The 15,855-nt window shown below is 44.7% G+C and overlaps 1 protein-coding gene across 4 annotated transcripts in view; it reads right to left on the bottom strand.

Annotated features, from left to right (window-relative positions):
- Positions 1-1,250: 1,250 nt before the first annotated feature.
- The window catches only part of LOC139469347 (uncharacterized), a 48,207-nt gene continuing 33,602 nt past the window's right edge, over positions 1,251-15,855 (bottom strand). For 3 of the 4 annotated variants that reach the window (XM_071251497.1, XM_071251495.1, XM_071251493.1), the window contains 7 exons: positions 14,557-14,686; positions 13,829-13,911; positions 11,758-11,831; positions 8,560-8,611; positions 7,935-8,021; positions 7,479-7,570; positions 1,251-2,413 (listed from right to left, as the gene is read on the bottom strand). In XM_071251497.1, coding sequence (XP_071107598.1) covers positions 2,293-2,413; positions 7,479-7,570; positions 7,935-8,021; positions 8,560-8,611; positions 11,758-11,831; positions 13,829-13,911; positions 14,557-14,686 — 639 coding nt within the window. In that variant the 3' untranslated portion in view covers positions 1,251-2,292. Of the gene's footprint in view, positions 2,414-4,097; positions 4,120-7,478; positions 7,571-7,934; positions 8,022-8,559; positions 8,612-11,757; positions 11,832-13,828; positions 13,912-14,556; positions 14,687-15,855 lie in introns of all 4 variants that reach the window. The other variant, XM_071251494.1, reaches the window with a different exon arrangement.

The following is a 15,855-nucleotide window of genomic DNA, read 5'->3' as shown; positions in this document are numbered from 1 at the left end:
GATAAAGGCGGGTGTTGTGAAGCCTGCGACATTTGTTGACAAGATACCAAGTACATCACCATCAGATGTAGCCACTCTTCCCTGTGGTTGCACGTTTTTAGTTGTTTTACGCCTCACTCAGCAACATTCAAGCTCTATGACGGCGGTCTGTAAATAATCGAGTCTGGAGCAGACAATCCAGTGACTGACATCATAAGCATCAATCCACGCAATTGGGATACGATGACATGCATCAACCACGTCAGCGAGCCTGACCACCCGACCCCGTTAGTCACCTCTTACGACAAGCATAGTCGCCTGTTACGGCCAGCATGGGCTGCTGAAGGTAGCTGCACGTCCTCACACGGACAGGCCTATCTTATTTCAAGCAGATCATTAACCAATTTCTTAACAGGCTAGAAACCGTGTGAATATCCTGTTTCTTGCAGTTATTTCAGAAACTGTCTGTGATGATGTGTGGTCGTCACTGTCTGGTTTGTCAGATCTTCACGTAGAGAGGAAACGGAATAAAAAAGTCAAACTTTAATGAGATAGCAGCAACATGCATGTTTGAGTTATTTTTCCTTTGATTCGCGACTTAAGAGTAGCAATGTAACATAAGCAAAGTTATCATTTTGGATGCTCCTGTTGAGTTGGCACAGTGGCTAGTAACGAAAATAGGCGTTTTGATTCCCACTACAGGCTGAGATCAACACAAACTCCACACAGGGCTGATGCAGCATCACCCACAAGTCGTAGGGAGTTCAATGTTCGTCTGTCTCACGAATGCAGCGACAGAATCAAACTGTTTTACTCCACTAGTCCTTATAATATTGACATACAGCAAAACCCTAAAAAAATGGCAACTTTCTACTAGTCCTAATGATACCTTAACTATTGGGCAGTTTGACAAGGGCTATAGGACAAGTGCCAACTTCTAAAGCTGTAATATAAAGGTGTGTTTGGGGGTCGCAATTTATATTGTGTGATTAAAGTGGGGCCACATGTATGTGTCTTCAGCACGACTGGATGAGGGGGATAGTGCAGATAACACTAATGTATCCAAAGTTCTTCTCAGTTAGCAACAATGAAATCAATTATTTTACAGGCGCTTCAAATGGAAGGATGTTGAGGACTCGCGAGTGAGTGAGTGAGTGAGTGATATAAGTAGCATCTTTCTTTCACCACAATTAACATACATCAAATACATCAAAGTTTTATTAAGATAATAAAACAATCATTTGAGCAGATTCCATGTGACATTGCTACAAGTTAGAGATGAGTAACAAGGTCCACCTGGCAGGTGCTTGTTGGAGAGACATGGCAGGGCATTACCTGCAATAGTTTCACAGTACATGTTGTAACATTTTGTACAAATCATAACTGGGGTAGAATGTAGAGATAATTATATATCTGTAGAAAGTTAAATATCACAGCAAGCGGACATCATGGCATGTACAATAAGTTGTCCAACAATCAGCAATCTGTTTGTAGAAATAACCATACAACCATGCAACGAATCAAGAAATGTTCCTCATCTGCATCTATATCCTGGCTGTGAGGAGGATGTAGACGATGTCCAGGTATCGGAAGTAATAATGGCAATGTTAAACCAGTGGCCACGGTCACACCAGTTATCCAGGTATTGGAAGTAATAATGGCAATGTTAAACCAGTGGCCATGGTCACACCAGTTATCCAGGTATCGGAAGTAATAATGGCAATGTTAAACCAGTGGCCACGGTCACACCAGTTATCCAGGTATCGGAAGTAATAATGGCAATGTTAAACCAGTGGCCACGGTCACACCAGTTATCCAGGTATCGGAAGTAATAATGGCAATGTTAAACCAGTGGCCACGGTCACACCAGTTATCCAGGTATCGGAAGTAATAATGGCAATGTTAAACCAGTGGCCACGGTCACACCAGTTATCCAGGTATTGGAAGTAATAATGGCAATGTTAAACCAGTGGCCATGGTCACACCAGTTATCCAGGTATCGGAAGTAATAATGGCAATGTTAAACCAGTGGCCATGGTCACACCAGTTATCCAGGTATATTTGGCAGACTGTAGATCTGGTGTCATTCCAGATGTCAGGGAAAATGCTGGAGGTCACATGTGTGGGTGGTGGGTGAGTATTGGGGGTCACAAGTTGCTTGGGGATCTTCCTCTGTGGGGGTGGGTTGGGGCAGAGTATTGGGGGTCACAAGTTGCTACACGGTCAGCTTGGCCATCCTTCTGTGTGTGTGTGTGTGTGTGTGTGTGTGTGTGTGTGTGTGTGTGTGTGTGGAGTATTGGGGGTCACAATTTGCTATACAGTCAGCTTGGGGATCCTCCTGTGGTGATTATTGGGGGTCAGCATCTTTGGAGTAGCAGATCGAGAGCCTGTTGACATTATCCCTTCAAGAACTCTTAAGGTCTTCTTTGACTCTCTGAAAAATTGCAATGATAAATAAACAAAATATCCGGAATAATTTCTTCTTTCTTGAGTTACAAACTACTTTAAAGTATTCATTCATTGTACAGACTTCTGGGAAGAGGCATTCTGCCATTAATGAAATACCAAAGTTGACATTAGGATTACTGATGATTTATGCAGCCCTCAGCTCTCAGCTCTCAGCTCTCAGCTCTTGGCTCTTGGTCACACATCAGTACTGACTGAGCTGGTCGTACATCAACACATACAAACAAATAAAAACATATGTGCAGTACATACAGAAAACATGCAGCAGAGATTAGTGATTTATCTGTTGCAGAGAAGGAACCCAAATGTATGTGTATAGATGTGCCTGGAAGTGTGTTGTGTGCCTGTGTGTGTTGTGTGCATGCATGTATGTGTGTGTATAAATGTGCTGGTGTTTCTGTTGTGTGTGTGCATGCATGTGTATATACGTACCTGTGTGTGTGTTGTGTGTATGCGGGACAGCAGACGGTGTCACTACTCAGATGTGTCCGGGGGTTCTGTGTTCTATTCCCACAGCATGGGTTTGTTTTTGAAAATAATTATTTCAAGAACATTTATTGATGGGTTACTGAAACTCGGGCCAGCTGCTTGTTAAAGTCAACTATCACACATGTTGGGTGTGTCCTACGTTTTTGTGTGGAAGAGTGTTTGACAGCACACAATGTGGCATTCTGTTCCCCTCACACGAGACAGTACAACTACTTCCCGATGGGATTGCAGATACAGATACTGACAACATTATGGAAACTTCCTGAAGGATTCTCCTGACTGAGATTGACACAATGTTTTTTCCCATTGTAAATGTCTAATTGCAAGAACATATGATAATCATCTTGGAGAATGACTTCAAGCATGCAGGAACAGGCCACACAGAAGGGAAGGTGACACACACAACAGGGGCTTGACAACAGGAGCACATCACTCAAGGCAGGGGCATGATATCACACAGGATAAGGCTTGACAACAGGGGCACAATATCACTCAGGATAAGGCTTGACAACAGGAGCACATCACTCAAGGCAGGGGCACAATATCACTCAGGATAAGGCTTGACAACAGGGGCACAATATCACTCAGGATAAGGCTTGACAACAGGAGCACATCACTCAAGGCAGGGGCACAATATCACTCAGGATAAGGCTTGACAACAAGGGCACAATATCACTCATGATAAGGCTTGACAACAGGGGAACGATATCACTCAGGATAAGGCTTGACAACAGGGGCACAATATCACTCATGATAAGGCTTGACAACAGGGGAACGATATCACTCAGGATAAGGCTTGACAACAGGGGAACGATATCACTCAGGATAAGGCTTGACAACAGGGGAACGATATCACTCAGGATAAGGCTTGACAACAGGGGAACGATATCACTCAGGATAAGGCTTGACAACAGGGGAACGATATCACTCAGGATAAGGCTTGACAACAGGGGCACAATATCACTCATGATAAGGCTTGACAACAGGGGAACGATATCACTCAGGATAAGGCTTGACAACAGAGGCACAATATCACTAAGGATAAGGCTTGACAACAGGGGAACGATATCACTCATGATAAGGCTTGACAACAGGGGCACGATATCACACAGGTTGTCTTGTTGCGTGGGGAGGGGCTACAACAGACTTGTCAATGATCAAACCTTTATAATGTCCCGTGGGATCCTACAACAGTAGCCAGAAATATCACATCAAACATGCCTTCCCATTTCACCAATGTCATGATCAGGGTAGCCACAGCGTCATACATTAGACCTCCCTGATATTTGCCTGACTTTTTAATTCCCAATTTCATTGATGGACCTTAATACAAAAACACAACACACTGAGAGATTGATGGCCTCCATCCTCCTGTTCCACCCACTTGCCTCAAAACAAGAACAGCACACACATTAACATGGAAGTGATCTATATTAATATACAATTGAGTGAGTGAGTGAGTATGGTTTTATGCCGCTTTTAGCAATATTCCAGCAATATCACAGCGGGGGACACCTGAAATGGGCTTCACACATTGTACGAATGTCGGGAATCGATCCCGGGTCTTCGGCGTGACGAGCGAATGCTTTAACCACTAGCCTACCCGACCGCCCCTATTAATATATAAAATAACATAATATAAAATATAGGTCAGTTCTTAATTTCAAAGATCTACATGATTAAAACTAAACAATGGAACATTTGAAAGCATGGACAAAAGTTTTCTTTCATTCTGGTACAACAAACAAATGTGAAAATCATACACCTCCTACAGTTATACACTTCCTTCAGTTATATACTACCTTCAGTTATACACCTCCTTCAGTTATACACCTCCTTCAGTTATACACTTCCTTCAGTTATACACCACCTTCAGTTATACCTTCCTTCAGTTATACACCTCCTACAGTCATACACCTCCTTCAGTTATACACCTCCTTCAGTCATACACCTCCTTCAGTTATACACCTCCTTCAGTTATACACCTCCTTCAGTTATACACCTCCTTCAGTCATACACCATCTTCATTAATACAATTCCTACAGTCTTACACTTCCATCAGTTTTACACCACCTTCAGTTATACACCTCCTACAGTTATACACCTCCTTCAGTTATACACCTCCTTCAGTTATACACTTCCTTCAGTTATACACCACCTTCAGTTATACCTTCCTTCAGTTATACACCTCCTACAGTCATACACCTCCTTCAGTTATACACCTCCTTCAGTCATACACCTCCTTCAGTTATACACCTCCTTCAGTTATACACCTCCTTCAGTCATACACCATCTTCATTAATACAATTCCTACAGTCTTACACTTCCATCAGTTTTACACCTCCTTCAGTCATACACCACCTTCAGTCATACACCTCCTTCAGTCTGACACTTCCATTAGTTATACACCTCCTACAGTTATACACTTCCATCAGTTATACACCTCCTTCAGTTATACACCTCCTTCAGTTATACACCTCCTTCAGTTATACACCTCCTACAGTCATACACCTTCAGTTATACACCTCCTACAGTCATACACCTCCTTCAGTTAGACACATCCTTCAGTTATACACCACCTTCAGTTATACACCTCCTTCAGTTATACACTTCTTTCAGTCATACACCTCCTACAGTCATACACCTCCTTCAGTTATACACCTCCTACAGTCATACACCTCCTACAGTCATACACCTCCTACAGTTATACACCTCCTACAGTTATACACCTCCTACAGTCATACACCTCCTACAGTCATACACCTCCTACAGTTGTACACTTCCTACAGTTATACACCTCCTACAATTATACACTACCTTCAGTTATACACTACCTTCAGTTATACACCACCTTCAGTTATACACCTCCTTCAGTTATACACTTCCATCAGTTATACACCTCCTTCAGTTATACACCACCTTCAGTTATACCTTCCTTCAGTTATACACCTCCTACAGTCATACACCTCCTTCAGTTATACACCTCCTTCAGTCATACACCATCTTCATTAATACAATTCCTACAGTCTTACACTTCCATCAGTTTTACACCACCTTCAGTTATACACCTCCTTCAGTTATACACCTCCTTCAATTATACACTTCCATCAGTTATACACCTCCTTCATTTATACATCTCCTTCAGTTATACACTTCGTACAGTTGTACACTTCCTACAGTTATACACCTCCTACAGTTATACACCTCCTTCAGTTATACACCTCCTTCAGTCTTACACCTCCTTCAGTTATACACCTCCTTCAGTTATACACCTCCTTCAGTCATACACCACCTTCATTTATACAATTCCTACAGTCTTACACTTCCATCAGTTATACACCTCCTTCAGTTATACACTTCCATCAGTTATACACCACCTTCAGTTATACACTTCCATCAGTTATACACCTCCTTCAGTTATACACTTCCATCAGTTATACACTTCCATCAGTTATACACCACCTTCAGTTATACACTTCCATCAGTTATACACCTCCTACAGTTATAAACCTCCTTCAGTCATACACCTCCTTCAGCCATACACCTCCTTCAGTTATACACTACCTTCAGTTATACACTTCCATCAGTTATACACCACCTTCAGTAATACACTACCTTCAGTTATACACCTCCTTCAGTTATACACTACCTTCAGTTATACACTACCTTCAGTTATACACCTCCTTCAGTAATACACCTCCTTCCGTCATACACCTCCTTCAGTTATACATCTCCTTCAGTTATACACCTCCTTCAGTTATACACCTTCAGTTATACACATCCTTCAGTTATACACCTCCTTCAGTCATACATCTCCTTCAGTTATACACTTCGTACAGTTGTACACTTTCTACAGTTATACATCTCCTTCAGTTATACACCTCCTTCAGTTATACACCTCCTTCAGTTATACACCTTCAGTTATACACCTCCTACAGTCATACACCTCCTTCAGTCATACATCTCCTTCAGTTATACACTTCGTACAGTTGTACACTTCCTACAGTTATACATCTCCTTCAGTTATACACCTCCTTCAGTTATACACCTCCTTCAGTTATACACCTTCAGTTATACACCTCCTACAGTCATACACCTCCTTCAGTCATACATCTCCTTCAGTTATACACTTCGTACAGTTGTACACTTCCTACAGTTATACTCGTCATGATATGGCTAAGATATTGCCGATGTGAAGTTAAATTTTACTCACGCACTCCTTCAGTTATATACTTTTAAGTGTATTTGCCAATGTGGACAGTCAGAGGACACATTACACAAAGATCACTTCATACGTTAGGCCTCTTTGACGAAGACAAAACACAGTCTGCTACAAAATCCAGTTTCCCCTGATAAAGGTCTGACATTTTTCTTAATATCAAATTTAAAAAAATATATTTTTCCCTGACCCGTGGCTACCATGATGAATAGTGTGTTAAACAAATTAGAGAAAACATATTGAGGCATTAAACGTCAGTTCAAGCATGTTAGAGGTTAGATTATTTCAACATGTGTTGCAAGTGCGACATCAGCGACGACCGTACCTGGCAAGAGGTCCCTCCTGCTTCTCCCGCTCTCGCAGCGTCCGTAACACTCGCCGGTCAACCAGGCGCAGAGCAGCAAATGACCTCACAATCTGAAACACAGTGAAAAATCGTAAATCTGAAACACAGTGAAAAATCGTAAATCTGAAACACAGTGAAAAATCGTAAATCTGAAACACAAGGGGGTCATACTCGGATAGAGGGAGCATAACTCACCATAAGGCGGACGTAGGGACGTGTACTCACCATGAGGCGGATGTAGGGACGTGTACTCACCATGAGCCGGACATAAGGATGTGTACTCACCATGAGGCGGACGTAGGGATGTGTAGTCACCATGAGGCGGACGTAGGGACGTGTACTCACCATGAGGCGGACGTAAGGACGTGTACTCACCATCAGGCGGACGTAGGGACGTGTACTCACCATCAGGCGGACGTAGGGACGTGTACTCACCATGAGGCGGACATAATCGCTTGAGTCCAACTCCAGCATCTCCAGCATGAGTCGGGTCAACTTTTCGCTCTTCATACCCAGAGTACCCTGCAAACATACACTTCCTTCAATCATACACTGCCATCAGTTAACACTTACAACAATTATATGCTTCCAACAACTGCACATCTCCAACAGTTCGTGAGGGAGTCAGCTTAAGGCCCTTTCAAGACTTGGCTCTGCATGTTACAGTGGACATGGACTTCAACTAGGCTATGCAACTGATCCCGCCAATACATGTGGAACATAGTAGGTTCCTGTCAGTGTGTCGCAAAATACTTCTGACTTGTGTACCAACCACAGCAATAGCTGCCTCTGTCCCTCTACCTACCACAGCAATGGCTGACCTTGTACCTACCACAGCAATGGCTGACCTTGTACCTACCCCAGCAATGGCTGACCTTGTACCTACCACAGCAGTGGCTGCCTCTGTCCTTCTACCTACCACAGCAATGGCTGACCTTGTACCTACCCCAGCAATGGCTGACCTTCTACCTACCACAGCAATAGCTGCCTCTGTCCTTCTACCTTCCACAGCAATGGCTGACCTTGTACCTACCACAGCAATGGCTGACCTTGTACCTACCACAGCAATGGCTGCCTCTGCCCTTGCCTCCTCCTCAGGGTCCTCCAGACGTCTGCAGCAAAAACATGACGTGACTCATACCCAGTGAACAAACACACAGGCCCTGTGAACAAACACACAGACCCTGTGAACAAACACACAGACCCAGTAAAAAAACACAGACCCAGTGAACAAACACACAGGCCCAGTGAACAAACAAACAGACCCAGTGAACAAACACAGACCCAGTGAACAAACACACAGACCCAGTGAACAAACACAGACCCAGTGAACATACACACAGGCCGAGTGAACAAACACACAGGCACAGTGAACAAACACAGACCCAGTGAACAAACACACAGACCCAGTAAACAAACACAGACCTAGTGAACAAACACACAGACCCTGTGAACAAACACACAGACCCAGTGAACAAACACAGACCTAGTGAACAAACACACAGACCCAGTGAACAAACACAGACCTTTTGAACAAACACAGACCTAGTGAACAAACACACAGACCCAGTGAACAAACACAGACCCAGTGAACAAACACCGACTGAGTAAAAAAATACACAGACCCAGTGAACAAACACACAGACCCAGTGAACAAACACACAGACCCAGTGAACAAACACAGACCCAGTGAACAAACACACAGACCCAGTGAACACAGACCCAGTGAACAAACACAGAGACCCAGTGAACAAACACACAGACCCAGTGAACAAAAACACAGACCCAGTGAACAAACACAGACCCAGTGAACAAACACAGACCTAGTGAACAAACACACAGACCCAGTGAACAAACACAGACCCAGTGAACAAACACAGACCTAGTGAACAAACACACAGACCCAGTGAACAAACACAGACCCAGTGAACAAACACCGACTGAGTAAAAAAATACACAGACCTAGTGAACAAACACACAGACCCAGTGAACAAACACAGACCCCGTGAACAAACACACAGACCCAGTGAACACAGACCCAGTGAACAAACACACAGACCCAGTGAACAAACACACAGACCCAGTGAACAAACACACAGACCCAGTGAACAAACACAGACCTAGTGAACAAACACACAGACCCAGTGAACAAACACAGACCTAGTGAACAAACACACAGACCCAGTGAACAAACACAGACCCAGTGAACAAACACAGGCAGTGTGAACAAACACCGACCGAGTAAACAAACACACAGACCCAGTGAACAAACACACAGACCCAGTGAACAAACACACAGACCCAGTGAACAAACACAGACCCAGTGAAGAAACACACAGACCCAGTGAACAAACACACAGACCCAGAGAACAAACACAGACCTAGTGAACAAACACACAGACCCAGTGAACAAACACACAGACCCAGTGAACAAACACAGACCCAGTGAACAAACACAGACCGTGTGAACAAACACAGGCCGAGTAAACAAACACAAAGACACAGTGAACAAACACACAGACCCAGTGAACAAACACAGACCCAGTGAACAAACAAACAGACCCAGTGAACATACACACAGGCCCAGTGAACAAACACACAGACCCAGTGAACAAACACAGACCCTGTGAACAAACAAAGACCTGGTGAACAAACACACAGGCACAGTGAACAAACACACAGGCACAGTGAACAAACACACAGACCCAGGGAACAAACACACAGACCCAGTGAACAAACACAGACCCAGTGAACAAACACAGACCCTGTAAAAAAACACACAGACCCAGTGAACAAACACACAGACGGTGTGAACAAACACACAGACCCTGTGAACAAACACAGACCCAGTGAACAAACACACAGACCCCCTGAACAAACACACAGACCCTGTGAACAAACACAGGTCCAGTGAACAAACACACAGACCCAGGGAACAAACACACAGACCCAGTGAAAAAACACACTGACCCTGTGAACAAACACACAGACTTAGTGAACAAACACACAGACCCTGTGAACAAACACAGACCCAGTGAACAAACACACAGACCCCGTGAACAAACACACAGACCCTGTGAACAAACACAGGTCCAGTGAACAAACACACAGACCCAGGGAACAAACACACAGATCCAGTGAACAAACACAGACCCAGTGAACAAACACAGACCCTGTAAAAAAACACACAGACCCAGTGAAGAAACACACAGATGGTGTGAACAAACACACAGACCTTGTGAACAAACACAGGCCCAGTGAACAAATACAGAGGCCCTGTGAACAAACACACAGACCAAGTGAACAAACACAGGCCCTGTGAACAAACACAGACCCAGTGAACAAACACACAGACCCCGTGAACAAACACACAGACCCAGTGAACAAACACACACACCATGTGAACAAACACACAGACCCAGTGAAAAAACACACTGACCCTGTGAACAAACACACAGACTTAGTGAACAAACACACAGACCCTGTGAACAAACACAGACCCAGTGAACAAACACACAGACCCCGTGAACAAACACACAGACCCTGTGAACAAACACAGGTCCAGTGAACAAACACACAGACCCAGGGAACAAACACACAGACCCAGTGAAAAAACACACAGACCCAGGGAACAAACACACAGACCCAGTGAACAAACACACAGACCCAGTGAACAAACACAGACCCTGTGAACAAACACACAGACCCAGGGAACAAACACACAGACCCAGCGAACAAACACAGACCCTGTGAACAGACCCAGTGAACAAACACACAGACAAACACACAGACCCAGTGAACAAACACACAGACCCAGTGAACAAACAAGTGAGTGACAAGTCCTTGATAACAAACACAAACCCACTCAACAAACACCTACTTGGTAACTAAAACATGTACCCAATTGACAAACTCATGTAACCGGTCACCCATAACAAATCCACAGTGAACAATCATGTACCCGGTAAACAAACACATGCACCAAATAAACAAACACACATGTAAACAAACACATGCACCAAGTAAATAAACACACATGTAAAACAAACACCAGCACCAACTAAACGAACACACCCATAAACAAACACATGCACCAACAAAACAAACACACGTAAACACTCTGTAAAAAACCACACACATCAAATAAACAAATACATCCCGTAACAAATACATGCACCTGGGAAATATCTGCTTGAAACAGCAACTACAAACATTCTTTAGTTCACTGTCAGCAATGCTGATGTGTTTCCGCACTTACTTCTCGATGGTCTCACAGGCCCGGGCAAACATCCGTAGAGCAGTCAACGCCTTGGCCGCCGCTGTCCGCACCTCCTACAACACACCACAGACATAAGGCCTCTAGAGAGATCTCCTACAACACAACACAGACATAAGACCTCTAGACAGATCTCCTACAACAAAATACAGACATAAGGCCTCTAGACAGATCTCCTACAACACAATACAGACATAAGGCCTGTAGACAGATCTCCTACAACACAACACAGACATAAGACCTCAAGACAGATCTCCTTCAACACAACACAGACATAAGGCCTGTAGACAGATCTCCTACAACACAACACAGACATAAGGCCTGTAGACAGATCTCCTACAACACAACACAGACATAAGACCTCAAGACAGATCTTCTACAACACATCACAGACATAAGGCCTGTAGACAGATCTTCTACAACACATCACAGACATAAGGCCTGTAGACAAATCTTCTACAACACATCACAGACATAAGGCCTGTAGACACCTCTCCTACAACACACCACAGACATAAGGCCTCTAGACAGATCTTCTACAACACACCACAGACATAAGGCCTCTAGACAGATCTCCTACAACACACCACAGACATAAGGCCTCTAGACAGATCTTCTACAACACAACACAGACATAAGGCCTGTAGACAGATCTCCTACAACACAACACAGACATAAGGCCTGTAGACAGATCTTCTACAACACAACACAGACATAAGGCCTGTAGACAGATCTCCTACAACACAACACAGACATAAGGCCTGTAGACAGATCTTCTACAACACATCACAGACATAAGGCCTGTATGCACCTCTCCTACAACACAACACAGACATAAGGCCTCTAGACAGATCTCCTACAATACAATACAGACATAAGGCCTGTAGACAGATCTCCTACAACACAACACAGACATAAGGCCTCTACAGAAATCTCCTTCAACACATCACAGACATAAGGCCTCTAGACAGATCTTCTACAACACAACACAGACATAAGGCCTGTAGACAGATCTCCTACAACACAACACAGACATAAGACCTCAAGACAGATCTCCTTCAACACGTCAGAGACATAGGCCTGTAGACAGATCTCCTACATCACAGACATAAGGCCTGTAGACACCTCTCCTAAAACACAACATAGACATAAGGCCTGTAGACACCTCTCCTACATACACAGACATAAGGCCTGTAGACACCTCTCCTACATACACAGACATAAGGCCTGCAGACACCTCTCCAACAACACAACACAGACATAAGGCCTGTAGACACCTCTCCTACAAAACACCACAGACATAAGGCCTGTAGACACCTCTTCTACATACACAGACATAAGGCCTGTAGACACCTCTCCAACAACACAACACAGACATAAGGCCTGTAGACACCTCTCCTACAACACACCACAGACATAAGGCCTGTAGACACCTCTCCTACAACACACCACAGACATAAGGTCTGTAGACACCTCTCCTACATACACAGACATAAGGCCTGTAGACACCTCTCCTACATACACAGACATAAGGCCTGTAGACACCTCTCCTACATACACAGACATAAGGCCTGTAGACACCTCTCCTACAACACACCACAGACATAAGGTCTGTAGACACCTCTCCTACATACACAGACATAAGGCCTGTAGACACCTCTCCTACATACACAGACATAAGGCCTGTAGACACCTCTCCTACAACACACCACAGACATAAGGCCTGTAGACACCTCTCCTACAACACAACACAGACATAAGGCCTGTAGACACCTCTCCTACATACACAGACATAAGGCCTCTAGACACCTCTCCTACAACACACCACAGACATAAGGCCTGTAGACACCTCTCCTACAACACAACACAGACATAAGGCCTGTAGACACCTCTCCTACAACACAACACAGACATAAGGCCTGTAGACACCTCTCCTACAGCACACCACAGACATAAGGCCTTTAGGCACCTCTCCTACATACACAGTGTTGTGTGTTGGTGCTATGTGAAGTAAACAGTCTGTGATTCTGAGATGTCTTTTGTTGTGTTGTACCTTGCTCGGGTCGTCCCACAGACGTCGCTCCAGCAACAGATAAATCTTCTCATAGTCGTCCCTCACACACGGGTGCCCAGGACCTGCAACACAAGCTTGTTATTATCTCCACACAGGGGACCGATCACAAGGTGAAAACCACCTGAGGTGAGGTGAAATTGGGTTAAACGTTGCGTCCAAGATTATTGCACTTTTATAGTGATGTGTATGCACGAGGGTGATGCCGATTTATAGTGCTAGCTCACTGAGATACCATGCCGCAGTTTAACATGAATACCCCACTCAGACACAGTATACTGACTCTGAGCCGACCAGTCCTTGTTTTAGCCCCTTATTGCCGAGCGCCAGACAGGGTAACAACAAGCACCATCTTTTAATGTCTTTTGGTATGACGTGGCCAGGGATTGAACCCTGGACCTTCTGCTCTCCAGGCCGACGCTCTACCACCAGACCACGGAGGCGGTCTAAAAAACACCTGAAAACACATCTTTCAAAAAAACTGTGAGACAACAGATTGTAATTAATTTTTGACTTTTTCATTAAGTTGTGCAGAAACAAAACAGTAAAAAGTTTGGAGGTGCACAATCTCCCCTTGTGCCATTCCCTCTACCTCCCTCTAATGTGCTAATTGTGCCATTCCCTCTACCTCCCTCTAATGCACAAATTGTGGCATTCCCTCTTAGATGCACCCTGTGCCCTGCGCCCTGCGCCCTGCGCCCTGCACCCACCAAGGGAGATAAGGAGCTTGGCTGCCAGTTCCCGATGCTTCCAGACGATGGATGTTGCGAGGATGTCCTGTACGCTGGTGATGACGCTGCTATCGGTGCAGTTCAGTTGCTTCACCAAGATCTCCACTGCCTGCAGAACGAAAGGACATATATGAAGACATTGAGGACACTCATCTCCACTGTCTGCAGAATAGGAGGACATGGGACACTCATCTCCACTGTCTGCAAAAAGAAAGGACATATATGAAGACATTGAGGACACTCATCTCCACTGTCTGCAGAATAGGAGGACATGGGACACTGATCTCCACTGTCTGCAGAATAGGAGGACATGGGACACTGATCTCCACTGTCTGCAGAATAGGAGGACATGAGACACTGATCTCTACTATCTGCAGAATAGGAGGACATGGGACACTGATCTCCACTGTCTGCAGGACAGAACGATAAAGAGGACACTTGTCTCCACAAATCTGCAGAATTTGGACATGGGACACTGATCTCTACTATCTGCAGAACAGGAGGACATGGGACACTGATCTCTATTGTCTGCAGAATAGGAGGACATGGGACACTGATCTCTACTATCTGCAGAATAGGAGGACATGGGACACTGATCTCTACTATCTGCAGAATAGGAGGACATGGGACGCTGATCTCTACTGTCTGCAGAATAGGAGGACATGGGACACTGATCTCTACTATCTGCAGAATAGGAGGACATGGGACACTGATCTCTACTGTCTGCAGAATAGGAGGACATGGGACACTGATCTCTACTATCTGCAGAACAGGAGGACATGGGACGCTGATCTCTATTGTCTGCAGAATAGGAGGACATGGGACACTGATCTCTACTATCTGCAGAATAGGAGGACATGGGACGCTGATCTCCACTGTCTGCAGGACAGAACGATAAAAACGACACTTGTCTCCACAAATCTGCAGAACCGGAGGACAAAAAGGACACTGATCTCTACTATCTGCAGAACAGGAGGACATGGGACGCTGATCCCCAGTGTCTGAAGGACAGGAGGACATATATGAGGACACTCCTCCACTCTCTGCATGACAAAGGGACAGGAGGACATTGATCTCCACTGTCTGCAGGGCAGGAGGACACAGAGGACACTGACTTCCTGTGTCTGCAGGATGAGAGGACATTGAGGACACTGATCTGCAGGGCAGTAAGACAGGGGGACACATATCTCCACTGTCTGCAGGGCAGTAAGACAGGAGGACACTGATCTCCACTGTCTGCAGGGCAGTAATACAGGGGGACACTGATCTCCACTGTCT

This window comes from Haliotis cracherodii, unplaced genomic scaffold, assembly GCF_022045235.1.
Source record: "Haliotis cracherodii isolate W230 unplaced genomic scaffold, xgHalCrac1.p SCAF_2, whole genome shotgun sequence".
Taxonomy (NCBI): Eukaryota; Metazoa; Mollusca; class Gastropoda; order Lepetellida; family Haliotidae; genus Haliotis; species Haliotis cracherodii.
This window is presented reverse-complemented; position numbering and strand designations above follow the sequence as displayed.